This window comes from Pan paniscus, chromosome 5 (genome assembly GCF_029289425.2).
Source record: "Pan paniscus chromosome 5, NHGRI_mPanPan1-v2.0_pri, whole genome shotgun sequence".
Taxonomy (NCBI): Eukaryota; Metazoa; Chordata; class Mammalia; order Primates; family Hominidae; genus Pan; species Pan paniscus.
The window spans coordinates 151,251,884-151,267,747 of NC_073254.2; the positions used below are offsets into that span (position 1 = coordinate 151,251,884).

The 15,864-nt window shown below is 38.4% G+C and overlaps 1 protein-coding gene across 6 annotated transcripts in view; it reads left to right on the forward strand.

The window, feature by feature from the left end:
• The window catches only part of AKAP7 (A-kinase anchoring protein 7), a 149,166-nt gene that overhangs the window by 111,076 nt on the left and 22,226 nt on the right, over nt 1-15,864 (forward strand). The window contains exon 1 of one of the 6 annotated variants that reach the window (XM_055114122.2): nt 4,765-5,119. The exons of 4 other annotated variants lie outside the window; for them this stretch is intronic. In XM_055114122.2, the coding sequence (XP_054970097.1) occupies nt 5,071-5,119 (49 nt within the window). In that variant the 5' untranslated portion in view covers nt 4,765-5,070. Of the gene's footprint in view, nt 1-4,764; nt 5,120-15,864 lie in introns of those variants that run through there. One more of the 6 variants, XM_008953006.4, reaches the window with a different exon arrangement.

Below are 15,864 nucleotides of genomic sequence, written 5' to 3' on the forward strand. Positions count from 1 at the left end.
TTTTTTTTTGTATTTTTAGTAGAGACGCGGTTTCACTACAAGAACACAGAGAAACAAAATGTAATACTGGGTATGTCCATCCGATTTTCTTCAGGCCCAGAATAATTGTTTGTCTTTTTGGTACCCAGTGGCAACATAAAAATTGGAATATATTCCAAAACATCCCAGTTTCCACAAGTTATGTTTCCACGAATTGTCAAGCACTTCTTGAACTTAACATACATTTTCACTGAAATTGTGACATTTCTTGGCATAACAGTTTCCATGAGTGGGCTACCAGCTGTGTAATGAAATCTTTCTAAATTGTCTCTTTTGTAGTTCAAGGTATGTCTCGTCTCCTAAGGCTTGGTTCCAAAATTTAGAAGGATAAAGTGGTTTTTCTCTTTCTTTATGCTTCATCATTTAATGTCCTCTTTTCTCTCCTCTCTTTTGAATAAAAGATATTTACTATGTTTTTCCTTCTCATGTGTCTCTGCAAGTTGTCAGACTCAAATTTCCTTTAATTAGTGAGTTGGAAGCCTCAGAAGATTGGGAATTTGTACAGTTTTGGTAAGAATTGATAATTTGTATAGTTTTGTAGAGTCAGAATCTTACAGCGAGATTTGCTTTTTATTTTGACTCAGACTTTTCCATGAGGTTTCTCAGAAGTCCAAATATATATATATATATGTTCAGTTATAGGTAGAAAAAGATGCTAACCAACAGAGAATAGAGCTTTTGGTCATAGTTAAGAATTATCTTTTTCCATTAGAGACGGTAATCAGAGCTGACAGTTAAAGTACATGGACAAGAGGCAGCTGCCACCCACCTCATACTTTTTAGTTTTATTGCTGCCATTTTAAACAATTATAATAAAAAGCCCAAAATATGATAGCAAATATAGGCAACTGTCCTAACCGTGATTGGTCTGTAGCCAGGCCTGGGAGAAAAGAAAGCATGGAAAGGTTATGGTTTTAAGTTTATGAACGTAGTATCATATCAGATATTTTTCCTCATCAAGGTTAACCTTCTTTTTTAAATCTTACAGTAGACCTCCATATGCTACTGAGAAGAGTGTTAATTCCCTAATAAAAGGTCATGAATATTGTCAGGGATTATGTTTGTGAATGGTCCAAGTTGCTATTTTTCCTGGAAGATGAATGTGTTCAGGGGCCATTCTGCTATTTCTGTGCTCTTAATTGAGTCGTTTTTCCAAGATGTGGCAGGCAACAGTGCTAGGCTCCAGCCCCGAAAAGGGTCTATCTTTAGGTCCTTTGTTTTGAAATAGGATTATATTACTCTAGCAGCATTAGTAAAGGGATTTGATGGCAAAACATGAGGAACCAAGGCAAGATTTTGATAGAGCTTGGTTAAATAACATTTTTCTGCATAATATTTTGAAATTGTGGTATGCTGTTTCATATTGTATATAGCTGAGTCTACACACAAATTGTGTTTAATAATACAGAACTCTGGATCAAATGCTTAGGGTTTGTAGAGCCAGACAGATTGAGTTCAGATCCCCTTATTGTCACATACTCTCCAAAAGATTTCACCCAAGTTACTTTGCTGAGCTTACGTTTTTCACCTGTAAAATGGGGATAGTAATACCACCATCTTCAGAGAGCTGTCTTAGAGATTAAATGAATGAGTAAACTCAAGTGCCTGGTGTTATGTGTCCAGTAAATGTTAGGTTTTAGAATTCTTATCTTGAATTTCTCCATTGTTTTCTATCTTTCATTATGGTTAATTCACTTAATGCTTATGAAAAAGCCTCTAACATTATCTAGCTCCCCTTCATTCATGCAGAATATCTTGATAGTTAATGACACATTTCATATATATATATATATATTTTTTTTTTTCCAAGATGGAGTCTCTCTCTGTCACCCAGGCTGGAGTGCAGTGGCGTGATCTCAGCTCACTGCAACCTCCACCTCCCAGGCTCAAGTGATTCTTCTGCCTCAGCCTCCCGAGTAGCTGGGACTACAGGCGTGCACCACCATGCCTGGTTAATTTTTGTATTTTTAATAGAGGCGGGGTTTCACTATGTTAGGCTGGTCTTGAACTCCTGATCTCGTGATCCACCCACCTTGGCCTCCTGAAGTGCTGGGATTACAGGCATGAGCCACCGCGCCTGGCCATATTTTATTTCTTTTATAGAGACAGGGTCTCACTCGGTCACTCCTGCACTCAGGCTGGAGTACAGTGGTATGATCATAGCTCACTATAACCTTGAACTCCTGGGCTCAAGCAATCCTCCTGCTTCAGCCTCCTGAGTAGCTAGGACTAAGGCATGTGCCACTACGCCCAGCTAATTTTTAAACTTTTTTTGTAGAGATGGGGTCTCACTGTGTTACCCAGGCTGGTCTCGCAGTCTTGGCCTGAAGTGATTCTCTCACCTTGGCCCCCCAAAGTGCTGGCATTATAGGCATGAGCCATGGTGCCTGTCCCTATTCTTAATTGCACATTTTCAGAAGCAGTGCCAACAGGGAATAGTTAATAATAAAGTTAAGTTGGTAGGATTTATTGCACGAACATTATCCTCCTGGGCTCTGAGTTTGAGTAGAGGGCCTTTTTGTTTGGAGGCCAGATATATAAGCATTAACTCAAGATGGCAGCTAGTAGGGCACAAAATTGGAAGAGGAGGAGGCAAGATTACTACCTGGTGCTAGAAAGACTGAGGTGCATATAAATACAGCCATCAGACAATCTGTTCTCTTCTTCCCCTCCCCCCCAAATACTATTTTGCAATGCAAATTAAAATCTTTATAATGAACTTACCTGAATTACAGATAAAGATATCAAAACTCTGACCAGGAGGCATGAGTTTCATAACTGTTAATACCTGACATCTGGGATTCAAACCCATGGTTTCCTGACTCTAAAGGTTTTATCACTATACCGATGCTGGTGATTGGGAAATGCCAGGAGTTACTAATTTTCCTCAGTGAAGAACGTTCCCTGCAAATACATCTTCACTGAACACAAAAAGTAATGTTTAGGATAATTGTTCACTGGTTGTTAGGCTATTTCCTTTGTTATTTTGATCACAAAATCATATAATGCTAGTACTGTAGAGGATCCTAATATGCCTACTGCCTTATTTTTGGGTGAAGAAACTGAGGTCCAGAGAGGACCAAGGGCTTCTCTGGTGTTTCCTAGCTGGGTAGTGGCAGTGTTAAGGCTGGGAAGAACCACATTCTGTGTCACGTCTCCAGTGTTCAAAATTTGCTGTAGGTTCTGATGTTTCCATTTTTAGGGTTACAGGCCATTTATTTGCTTTCTGGTCTTAATAAGGTTTATATTATTGCTTTTAGGACTATTTTACATTTATATACAAAATCATTTTATATTTTAAAACATACACCTGTATTCACTCATGTATTGGTGAATTTGGGGGAATACTGGAAGAGTTTAAAGTTGCTGTTTATTTATAAGTCACTAAGCTGTGAAGAAACCCAACTGGTTATAAAAGTGGAATTTTACTTAAAATTATAATGTTCATTGTATGATAGAATGGAGTGTCCTCTTTAAACCAAGGTAAAATAAGCATCTTTACATTTTAAATAGTCTGAAAAAGTGAAAGCAATTTAAAGACATGTAATTCTCTAAACATTAATTTTAATTATGTGGATAGACCTGCCAGTTTAATCAGTCAGATCTTTGCTTTTTATTCCATAGATCTTCACAGTATTTCTAATGTGGAAGTCAAAGTGCATATTAATGTACCTGTGACATATAAAAACAACTGTGTTCCTTGATAACACTCTCAAATACTCTTTGATATTTGCATCAAAATTATCAAAATTCTATCTTTCAGAAAAAAAGCATTGAAAACAGATACTAGTGTTTGCCAACATCTTCACTGTTTTTTTTAATGTGACAAATATAATTTGTAAAATTGACAATTTTCATTTTTCCATGCTGCAGGCTCTTTTTGTTTGGATGATCATGAAAGTAGGTAGACTATGTTCAGAACCACTTGAGGTGTTCAGCATCATCCTGTTCCCTCTCCTTCTAATCCATGGGAAATAGGTGTGCCTAGCTAGTAAATAGAGGAGTAAGAAAGAATCGGGGTGGAATTTCTGGCACTATGAACAATTTTTCTTTCCTAGAGTGTCATAAACTAAGGCTATTCCCTCTATAAGATAACAGATTTTGAACAATTACATGAAATCTGTTATTTCATGTAATAGAGTTCAAAATATAGCCTTTCTTAAAATTAGTTGTTTTGCTGCCCCTGAATTTGCTCAGTCACCTTGTGGCTTCATTCAGAAAGATGCCCTAATCTTTTGTCTTTTTGTCAGTGATGCATCTATATTTGGGTAATTTCCTAGGCTGTTGACATATTTGATGGTATAATTTCAAAATTAATATTATTGATTACTGCTTTACTAGGGGAATAAGGCAATATATCAGAAAGCAGGAATTTAAAAGATATGCCGTACCGTACAGATAACAGTCGATAGCCTCTTTCCCCACACTTAGCCTATCATTTCTATGGTTCATGCAGTTTGCTAGGTAGTTAATGGTACTTCATACAAGTTGTGATTCCAGTGTTCTGCTATGTTGGGTTTTCTATTCATAAACCACAATCTCCTAGGGATAAAAGAAGGCTCTTCCTCTTTAAGTAGCAGACAGAAAATATGGTTTTTTTGGGGGTTTGAATTTTCATGTGTAATTACTGCAGTTGTCTGTAGGAGAAAGGGCTCATTGTGGTTTTTCTCGACTACCTTTCTTAAAGACATATGCAAATAGCCAGACAGTACACATGGCACTGACCTATGGCCAGGGACTCACAGTTTTGTGAGAATACGGGAGCGTATAGCCACTTCCTTCACTGAATGCCAGTCCCAGAGCAGTTGCATTAGGCTGGAGGACTGGAGGTGGAGCCTTTTTTGCTCACGGCAGCAAGTTCCCTTCTCCTTTCTCTCCCCCGGCGGCGTGTGCGTTGGCTCTTCAAGCTGCCTGTGCTGCTCCGTGGAGTGAAAAAGGCAGGGTGTGCTCGCAGACTGTGCTATAAACTGCAATTTCTATTTGGGGTCCTCACGGAGAAGAACACCAGGAAAGACAGACAGGACCAGTGCCATGGGCCAGCTTTGCTGCTTTCCTTTCTCAAGAGATGAAGGAAAAATCAGTAAGTGGGATTTGTACTGTGCAGAATCCTAAGTGCTTGACTATTTTGTGCGGTTGTCTTCTAGGGGTAGTTTTGCTCTTTTTTTAATGGGAAAGATAGCAGACTAATCAGCTATGGTTTTTAATGTGTGTTTCTTAAAGGGACTGGTAGGTGTGTAGTTACAAATTAACTGTAAAAGTACTGCAACTCAGTAGATGGGCTGTGTTAAAAATACAAAATACTGAAAACTCATTTCTGATTCTCCTCTGTTGGTATTCTCCCAGCTCATTTTTATCCCACTACGTTAGAGTCAGAGTTTAGTTTTGAGTTTCTTTAAATCACTGCATTCGATTTGATATACTGTACAAGCCAGACTTCATTTTTCTTATCTGAAACTGGCATATTTTCAGAGCAATGCTCAACAGTAACAAATAGGTAAAGCTGGTTCTAAAATGACACATATTAGACACTTGCAGATATTTTCATGTGTCCCCTGCTTTGTTCTTCCTGGAAGGGATTCAAGTGTGCCTGTGAGACCACTCTAAACAAGTGATGCCGCTTTGCTTCTAGCAGAAGCCCCATTGAACCTGCCTAAATGAATGTTGAATTCCACAGCGGCTTGTGCCTAGAAAAGACAACTTAAAGTGGTGACATTTGCATTGAATTTTGTTCTTCACTGGCTTATGTTTATTCACTTACATTTTAGCTTTGTTAAATGGAATACTGGCATTTTAATTAGTATGCGGAATAGAGTTTGCCTTACCCTAGTTGCCCCGAAATAGGGAATTTTTACTTCCTTTTCAATATAATGTTTCCAGTCATACTTGCTAAATTTGCAGCCACATTTGTGTCATATCAGTGCTTGATTCTAATTTAAATAGGTCCATGGAATTTCATAATATCTGGTTCAGATACTGAAAGATATACGTCTGGTTTATATTTCCTGCTGCTTGTTCTTCAGGAAACTAGCCAGGGACTGTTAAAAAAAAATACATATGCTATACCTGTTCACTTGGGAAATAAGACAGTTTTTACAGTAACTCTTTGGGGAATGCTTTGGAATAAATGCTGAAGTCTCCAAACATTGGAAACTGTGGAGCATTTGATTGTTAACAAGGAGCCAATAAGCTGTGCTCTGAATTTTACTTGTGAAAGGATACTGTAAAGTGTGTGACAGTCCTGCTCTTACAACTTGAGATGACCTTACAACAAAGTCATTCACTTTCTAACAAAGACCATTGGCATTCATTTGGCAGCCCAAGACTTTTCAGATTATTTGTCAGAATGATTTATTTGTAGTTCCTGAAGATTTGGGTTGGTTGATCTTTTTCTTGGGGAACGCTCCTCTCTGAAAAACCTTGGCATGGGCCGATGCAGGGATAGTGAATTCTTTCCCCACCCTCTTCACTTTCTGTTCCACTGCTCAGGGTTTTCCCCTGGAGTGCCTGCTCTCCTGCTCTGTTTCTCTTCTTCCCCTGTCTGTAAGCATCTTTTGGCTCCATCTGAAGACGTCAAGTTTCAACTCCAGAAGGAATTTGTTCTTTTCTGTCTTCCTTATCAGGGACTGTTGAAGAACAGTCTTCTGTTTTACATACGGTGCTTCCTAATATTGATGGACAGGAAGTAATGTGTACTGCTTTTGGGGCTTACTGTTTCAAATTCCAAACTTTAAGAAAAAAATGAAGATAGAACTCTATATCTGAAGTGAAGCCCGAGTCTGGAGGTGCAAATTATGGTTAGAAGAAATGCATTTACACCCCTGCCCCCATTCACTCCTGATGGCCTCCTGGGTCCTCTCCATTTTCTGCCCATCATTCTTTCATCTGTCTGATTTTGTGGTTACTTCACTGGTTTTCTCTTCCTAATCTGCTTCATACTCCGTTCACACTCCCCATGGAAACACATATGCACATTGTAGAGCTGTTTCCTGATGCAGTGTTTAATTTCTCTGGTACAGGATGGTCTAAAGATAGGCTTCTGTGCCAGGCATCACTGTCCTTCTGGTAATAAGTGCCTAACAGTACTTATAAAGGGGACATTTAAAAAGTGGCAGAGAATTTATTGCTTAGCGTGCCTCAAGGAACATATAAATTAGCACAAACTGTGGGTATCTAGTCTGTAAGTTGTGCTGATAATGTGAAAGAATCCATAATAGACATTTGGGAGGGTCCAGCTTTTTTCTGATCTTGCTGCTCGATTGTACAGTAACCTCCTGAGTCTTATTTATCTTTGTGTCATCTCCTAATAGCCTTGTTAGCCTACTCTGAGCAATGTACTCCTTGAGCATCTACTAAAAGCAGAGCACAAAAATGTGAATACTCACTTCTTCTAATTCTGTAACAGGCGGTGGCCCTAGAATGTTCCTCCTTGAAGGTAGCCCAAATTATGGAGAATTTGATGAGTTTTTGGTGAAAGTTTAAATTTGTGGGTGTTATTCTCAAAACACAGGTGAGTTGGAAAGCTCGTCCTCTGCAGTCCTACAGAGATACAGCAAGGATATACCCAGTTGGTCAAGTGGTAAGAGTCAAGTGACCCCTCCCCTCTCCTGCTGCTATTTTATCCTGCTTTTGCCGTTTGGTGGTGGTGGTAGATAGAAATAATTCTAATTTAATTGATTTATTAGTGCTACTGTTTTAGTCTATTGATAGCAAATGATGATTTTTTTAAATCAACTAGTCGTGTGGGAGCCTAAGCTGTAGAAAGTTAACTATATGCATACCCAGAAATATTCTTATGCAATTTGAATCGATACATAATCGTTGTACATATTTATGGGGCATGTGATATTTTGGTACATGCATGCAATGTGTAAGGATCAAATCAGGGCAATTAGGATATCCATCACCTCAAACATTTATCATTTCCTTGTGGCGGGAATATTTCAACTTCCAGCTATTTTGGAATGTACAATAAATGTTTTTAACTATAGTCACCTTACTGTGCTGTCAAACATTAGAACCAATTCCTTCTATCTAACTGTGTTTGTACCTATTAACCTCTCATCATCTTTCTCCCCTACAACTTCCCAGCCTCTGGTAACCATCATTCCACTCTATCTCCATGAGATCTACTTTTTTATTTATTTATTTATTTTTAAGCTCCAACATAGGAATGAGAACATACAATATTTGTCTTTATGTGCCTGGCTTATTTCACTTTCTGTAATGACCTACATTTCCATCCATGTTGCTGAAAATGACAGGATTTTATTCTTTTTTATGGCTGAATCGTATTCCATAGTATATATATACCACATTTTCATTATCCATTCATCTATTGATGGAAAGTTAGGTTGATTCCGTATTTGGCTCTTGTGAATAATGCTGCAATAAACATCGGGGTGCAGGTATTCCTTTGATACACTGATTTCCTTTTCTGTGGATAGATACCCAGTAGTGGGATTGCTAGAAATTTTGCCAATGGGCTGAATAGTCAAATACAGCAGAGCTTGTCATGGTTTATTTATTAATTAGTGCAGCACAAAACACTTTTTTGTTTAAATCTTGGAAGTTAAACATTTTTCCAAACTGTATTTTTCACCACAGTAAGTAGAATACACTGCCAATAAATTCATGTTTCTTGGAAGATTAGGCTCTTTCTCTTGCTCTACGGGAACATTGTTAACATTAAAAATTACTGGAAATATTATAGGTTTAACAAATACTATAGGTATTTTCCAATGTAGTTTTTGCTGACTACTTATATAGAACTTGATTTATTTGAATTACCTAATTTCTCATATTGAGCTGCCTGAAAGGAATGTCTGTCATGAACAGAAATGTCATTGCAGATAACCCACAGTGGTCAATATTGCAGAGGCATATGGACCACTCTGGGTTATCTATCTTATTAAGCAAACCTCACAAGAAAACTTAATAACTATGTAGATACCTCTGTAACTAATTAGAAAACATTTTATTTTCTCTTTTGCTGTTGCTGATTTTCCCATTTTGAAGTACACTGCTTTTATGTAGAATTAAATGGATGAATGGTAAAGATGAACTGACCTACCTCATGAGTTAGTCTCTTGTCACTGAAAGTATTCAAGGACAGGATGGGGACATCATAAGGACATCACCTTCTAGGGTTGTTGTAAGGGGAGAATGGACTTGCTAATGAATGAATGCACTGACAACTCAGTTTCTTTCTAGTCCTGATATTCTGTGATGGCTGAAAATAAAATATTAGAATAAGTATGTGTTTTAACAAGACACATTTTAATTTTATACATGAAATATGTGTTAGTATAGTCTTTTTGTGTGGGATGAATTACTGGGACCATTTATAGTACTCATTTTATAAATATGAGTCAAATGTTGAGATAATTTCTGATATTACATTAATCCATAAATTGAGGTATGCAGTGTGGATTTAATGTCTGGTGAATACATATATATAACCGTAATTACCATAAAGGTGATCAAATTTTACACAAGGACATCTATATTTAGATTTTCCAATTACCTAGAAGTCATCCTAGAAATCCTATAGCCTTATACTTTGCTCTTCTCATTTGCACCTAAGATATGCTGACTTCATGGTTACCTTTCACATGTCTGCTCTATCTTATCACATGGATTTCAAACACCTCGTATTCAGGGTAGGTGTCGTACATCTCTCTTAGTGGCACCAGACCCTAACATAGCGTGTTACCCAGAGGAGGCATGTTCTAAATGTTTGTCGATGAAGGGAATGGTACACATTTCTTGTGAGTGTGAGAGAGCTTCAGTGTCAATCAGCCTATCAGATGATAGAATATGGAATAACTGGTTAATGTTGGAACCCATGAAGAGCTTTGGTTACTGAACGTACCAGAGAAACATTTTAACAGGCTCACACTTAGACTTTACATTCTGGGCCCCAGGGAATGAGGATAGGGAACCTCCCATCAAAGGACAGTGACACTTTATTTTTCTTCCTTGCCAGTAAAAATGTGTTTGCCCACAGGGGACACAGCATAACTCCAGTTCTGCCACTGCCTGTTGAAAACATATGGCCCATTGCTTGGCATGCAGTTCTTACTGTAGACAGAGCACAGGCCTGGGAGGACAGAGAGCTGGATGGGAAACCCAGCTCTGCTATTACATCCTGTCTGAGCAAGCTGCTAACATCTCAGGGCTTCAGTTCCTCAGATTTAAGAAGTGGGGGTTGAACTACTCTTGTTTAATTCATATTTTCTCATTTGCCCCTTAGAGCTAAGAGTCTAGGGAATAAAAGAATGAGTGATATAGATGTGATGCAATTCTTTCTCTTCCTCCTCCTCCAAATCTTCCTCTTTGACTTCCCCTCTTTTTCTCCTCCTCTTAATTTATTTAATGTTTACTGTGTGCCAAGTACTATGCTAGGATTATGTTCAAGACTGCTTATTAAATGCAACTATTAGAAAATAGATGCTCCCTGTCTCATTTAAGAGTGCAAGTTGTTGAAAGCCAGAAGTGTGGGGGATTTCTCAGTTACAGTCTCCTGGGGTGCCATGGGGCTGAGAGCTGGTAGAAGGCTGGGATCCTAGGCAGCTCAGCATCTGCTGCCCTCTTTCTGAAGCAGTGAAGCCAGAGGTGTTGTGTGTAACCTGAGACTACATTTTGCATAAGATTTCTGTGGGTAATATTGTGGTAGCAGCAGGAATGGTGTGCAAGGTAAAACAAACATTTAACCATAGTCACTAAAGGTTAGATTTTCCCTTTATTAAATAATTTGTAATCAGGAGGCTTATGTTTCTAAAATCAAGTAAAGGAACATTAGAGCAAATGCTAGTACTTACTATTCTTATCTTACCTTCCTGATTCCATCTATTAATTCATAGGCTATGTGGTAACTGGATTCCTTCTTGTTATTCTGACATTTTTAGAGTTTGCAGGATTCTACCATCAAATGTTGAATAATTTCCATGAGGAATAGCAAGGTTGTAGAATTATTCCCAGCCCCCAGTAGAGCCATTGACTGCCATGAGCTGTATCCAAAAGCCCTGTCCTTCAGCAGTGTGATGTGGTCTGTCCTGTGTCATCTTCCTGGGGGGCCGTGAAAGAAGCAGCAGGACTCTGATATACCGAAAGCTTTTGGCTAATAAAAGAAAGTTTCATATCTGAATTACTCCTTCCTGGGACATTATTATTATTATTATTATTATTAAGAGATGGCCCAGGCAGGTCTCAAACTCCTGGCCTCAAGTGATCCTCCCACCTCGGCTCCCAGAGTATTGGGATTATAGGTGTGAGCCACTGCACCCAGCCATGGATTTGCATTTTAATAAGACCAAATTATCCCAAGTGCTCTTGGGAAATATTTATAGTAAAATAATGAAATAAAAAATAAAATAAAAGATAAGCAGTGATGATGACAGCCCAACTCAAGAGTTTCAAAATTCTCAATGTCTATATGGTAGAAAAATGGAGACTCTAGAGACAAAATGGCTCAGTTTGCACTTTTGGTTCTGACATTTACCGTTTAACTTCTCTAAGATTTTTTTCTGTGCATTTGTCTTAAACAGTATCTACCTATTGAGAAAATTAAATAAGCTAATGCCTATAAAATTCCTGACACTGTGCTTGGCATATAATAGACTCAGTAAATATAAATGTCTCTGCAGCAAATAGTGTGTTAATTGCATAGCCGCAGTAAGAAGTCAGCTTGAGCTTGGGCAACATGGCAAAAATTAGCTGGGTGTGATAATGTGTACCTGTAGTCCCAACTACTCGGGAGGCTGAAGTGCCATGATTGCACCACTGTACTCCAGCCTGGGTGACAAAGTGAGGCCTTGTCTCAAAAAAAAAAAAAAAAAAAAAAAAAAAAAAAAAAGTCAGCTTGGCAGAACTATGCTTTTATTTCTACCTTATGCAGTAGAGATAAAAAGGCACTTGGAATGTCAGACCTTGAATTGTTGAGTAGACTTGCAGCATTGATCTGCACAGCCTAATTTCCTATGGGGAACTCTTTCCCCCACTTCTTGGGGTCTTGTCCATCATGAGGCCTTACTTCCTGCCCCAGGAGAGACATGTGGTCCTAGCAAAGTCAACCATGATCTTCCTTGAGATTTGATAGGGAGCCTGTCTTCCTTTTGGGTTGTGAGCAGAAAGGCTGTCATCCTAAGATCACAGTACTTGGTACTGTAGAGCAAGTACCATCAGGAAGAGTCGTTCTGAGAATGGAGCCAGCACAGAGGAAAGTAAGCCTAGGGAAGGAGAGAGTCCTGATGAGTGTCTGAGCCTCTGAGTTCAGCCATGCCCAAGACCTTCTGCACTGCATGAAGCAGTAAATCCTCCCTTTTTTCTTTGTTTACACTTGCTTGATTTAGGGGACACTCAGTGTGTATATAAGTAGAAATAAAACCATAGTTATGCCAAGCTGACTTCTAAGGTGACTGTGGTTACACAATTAATACACTTTTTTTGTTGCAGGGAAATTATATTTTCTGAGTTTATTAGATGCCATGTCCCAGTATGTATTCCGAAACAAATATTACCAAACCTAGTGAAGAAGTGAGAGTTCTCTGACTTACTATTCATGTTCCATTTTAGTTGCAATGAAATGTAGCCTTAAGTCAGAGCTGCCGTTAAGGAATAGCAGGCTCACTTCAATTAATGTTGTTGAGCCCATGATTCAGAAAACTCTGAGCCAGGTGTTCTGGAAGGTATGATGATGAGTAACACATGCTTCCTACTAATGGATTCTTTCTTTAAAAAGTTACATGGCCTTGTAAAAAGAAATCTGTGAGACCTCAAAGTTTATTATGCCTTGAACGTAAAAAGCCAAGATAAAGGATATTGATTGATGCTTTCAGTCTAACAAGCAAAGCCATGCCTCTTACATGCCCAGGGAGTTCCATAGCTAAGTCACTGAGAGTGAGTTAATTACTACCCAAATTGGAAATTACCTTAAGCTTCTATCCCAGGCAGGATTTACAACTTGACATGAACAAACAGTTCCTACAGCCAACATCTTAGCAAATAAAATCTTCTGTGACTAACATTCATAATGTGAGTTACAAGTTAACAGACCTTGAAACTATTAAAATAAATCTTTCAGTTGCATGGTAAAGTTCTTTGCCCTTAGCAAATAGTCATAGACAAAAGCGGAACTGTATGATGAAAATATAAAGAGTAAGTATAGCTTTAACTTAAATTATATGGTAACTAGAACATAAATGTTGTTAATTTTATTAAAGGTTAAATCAGAGATATTTGAGGCTTATAATTTTCTGCATTTATTTATATACTTTCCCCCAAAACTTATGAATTTAGTCAAGAACTTTAATAAACCTATTATGTATCTATGTAGTGCCAGGGAGAAAGTGATATACAAACAAGATGCTTGGTGTGGATTGACAGAGGATCTCATATTCCCAAGGGAGTCAGAGCTCACCTAGTTACCTAGTTTGTAGTGCTGATGGGAGAGGGAAGAAGGAATCAGGTGGAAAGGGTGATTCACTCTAAACGACCTGGCTCAGAGCCCCTCCCCGGCTTCTCTCCTGACTTCGAGGTCAGATAGTAGTTGTTGGCATTTGCCATGTGAATTACATCAGGCTTCAGTTTGATGTCTCATATCTGACTGTTTAAGCAAAAATATAATTCACACTTTCTAAGCATTTTAAATGTTCAGCTAAAGTTAGCTGTGAAATGCAGCCTTTTCAGGATTTGATTGATAGCTGATAAACTGGCAAGCAGATGACTTGTTAATCTCAGACTTTCTATCTAGGGCTATTGTAGTCAGACTTTGTTTAGAGTACTGGCCAGCTGGAGTGTGACCTGAGGGAGGCCAGGATGGTGACGAGCCTGGAAACCACATCACAAGAGGAAAGCTGAAGGACTCAGGCAGCTTAGCTGGGAGGAGAGAAGGTAGAAGAATTAGTGGTCTTAGAACATTTAGAGGGCTCTTTAATGTGGAAGCAAAAGAAGAGTTGTTTTGTATGGCTCTAGGGGAACAGAATTAGGACAGTGAGTGTTAGTTTAACACATTTTCTTTTGGTGGTCTTAGAAGCCAATGGTAAAGATACGTTAAACCCAGTAGTATTCTAATTATGTTTGCAGTAAATCTTGTTTTAAACAATGAAAATACTGAAATGGGATCATAAAATAGAGAAGTTCTCATAGTCAAATTTTGTATTAGTAATTCATAATAAATTGCCTGAGAGAAGATTTTTTAAGGCAGAATTTTCAAACTATTTTAAGTCACTGAACAATTTAAATGGAAGAGCAAAATTTTTTTAAATTTTATTTTAAGTTCTGGGATACCTGTGCAGAGTGTGCAGGTTTGTTAGGTAAATGTGTGCCATGGTGGTTTGCTCCACCCATCAACCCATCACCCAGGTATCAAGCCTTGCATGCATTAGCTATTTATCCGGATACTCTCTCGCCCCTCATCCACCCAACAGGCCCCAGTGTGTGCTGTTCCCCTCCCTGTGTCCATGTGCTCTCATTGTTCAGCCCCTACTTGTAAGTGAGAACATGTGGTGTTTTTTTTTTTTTTTTTTTTTTTTCTGTTCCTGTGTTAGTTTGCTGAGGATAGTGGCTTCCATATCCATCCATGTCCCTGTAAAGAACATGATCTTGTTCCTTTTTAAGGCTGCATAGTATTCCATGGTGTATATGTACCACATTTTCTTTATCTAGTCTATCATTGATGGGCATTTGGGTTGATTCCATGTCTTTGCTATTGTGAATAGTGCTGCAATAAACATACGTGTGCGTGTATCTTTATAATAGAATGATTTATATTTTTTTGGGCATATACCCAGTAATGGGATTGCTGGGTCAAATGGTATTTCTGGTTCTGGGTCTTTGAGGAATCTCCACACTCTCTTCCACAGTGGTTGAACTAATTTACATTCCCACCAACAGTGTAAAAGTGTTCCTGTTTCTCCAGCCTCGCCAGCATCTGTTATTTCTTGACATTTTAATAATCGCCATTCTAACTGGTATTAGATGGTATCTTATTGTGGTTTTGATTTGCGTTTCTCTAATGATCAGTGATGCTGAGCTGTTTTTCATATATTTGTTGGCTGCACAAATGTCTTCTTTTGAGAAGTGTCTGTTCATGTCTTTTGCCCACTTTTTAATGGGGTGGTTTGTTTTTTTCTTGTAAATTTGTTTCAGTTCTTTGTAGATTCTGGATATTAGCCCTTGGTCAGATGGATAGATTGCAAAATTTCCTCCCAATTCTTTAGGTTGTCTGTTCACTATGATAATAGTTTCTTTTGCTGTGCAGAAGCTTTTTAATTAGATTCCACTTGTTAATTTTTGCTTAGAACACCAAAATTTTCATGAAAAAATGTCTACCTTTTATTTTCCTTAATTTATAGTCACTATTAAATGAATATTTTAATGGCCCGGCACAGTGGCTCATGACTGTAATCCCAGCACTTTGGGAGGCCGAGGTGGGTGGATCACCTGAGGTTGGGAGTTTGAGACCAGCCTGACCAACATGGAGAAACCCCTTCTCTACTAAAAATACAAAGTTAGCTGGGCGTAGTGGCACATGCCTGTAATCGCAGCTACTCAGCAGGCTGAGGCAGGAGAATCGCTTGAACCCAGGAGATGGAGGTTGCAGTGAGCTGAGATTGCACCATTGCACAACAAGAGCGAATGCAGCCTGGGCAACAAGAGCGAAACTCTGTCTCCAAAAAAAAAAAAAAAAAGAATATTTTAAATTAATGGCTTTAAGACCAACAAATATGCTTTAAGATAGAAGTATAACATGCAAGTTTGGGCTCAAATACATTGTTGTAACACATACCACATAAAATACCAATTATTGAACTAATGGTAACAGCT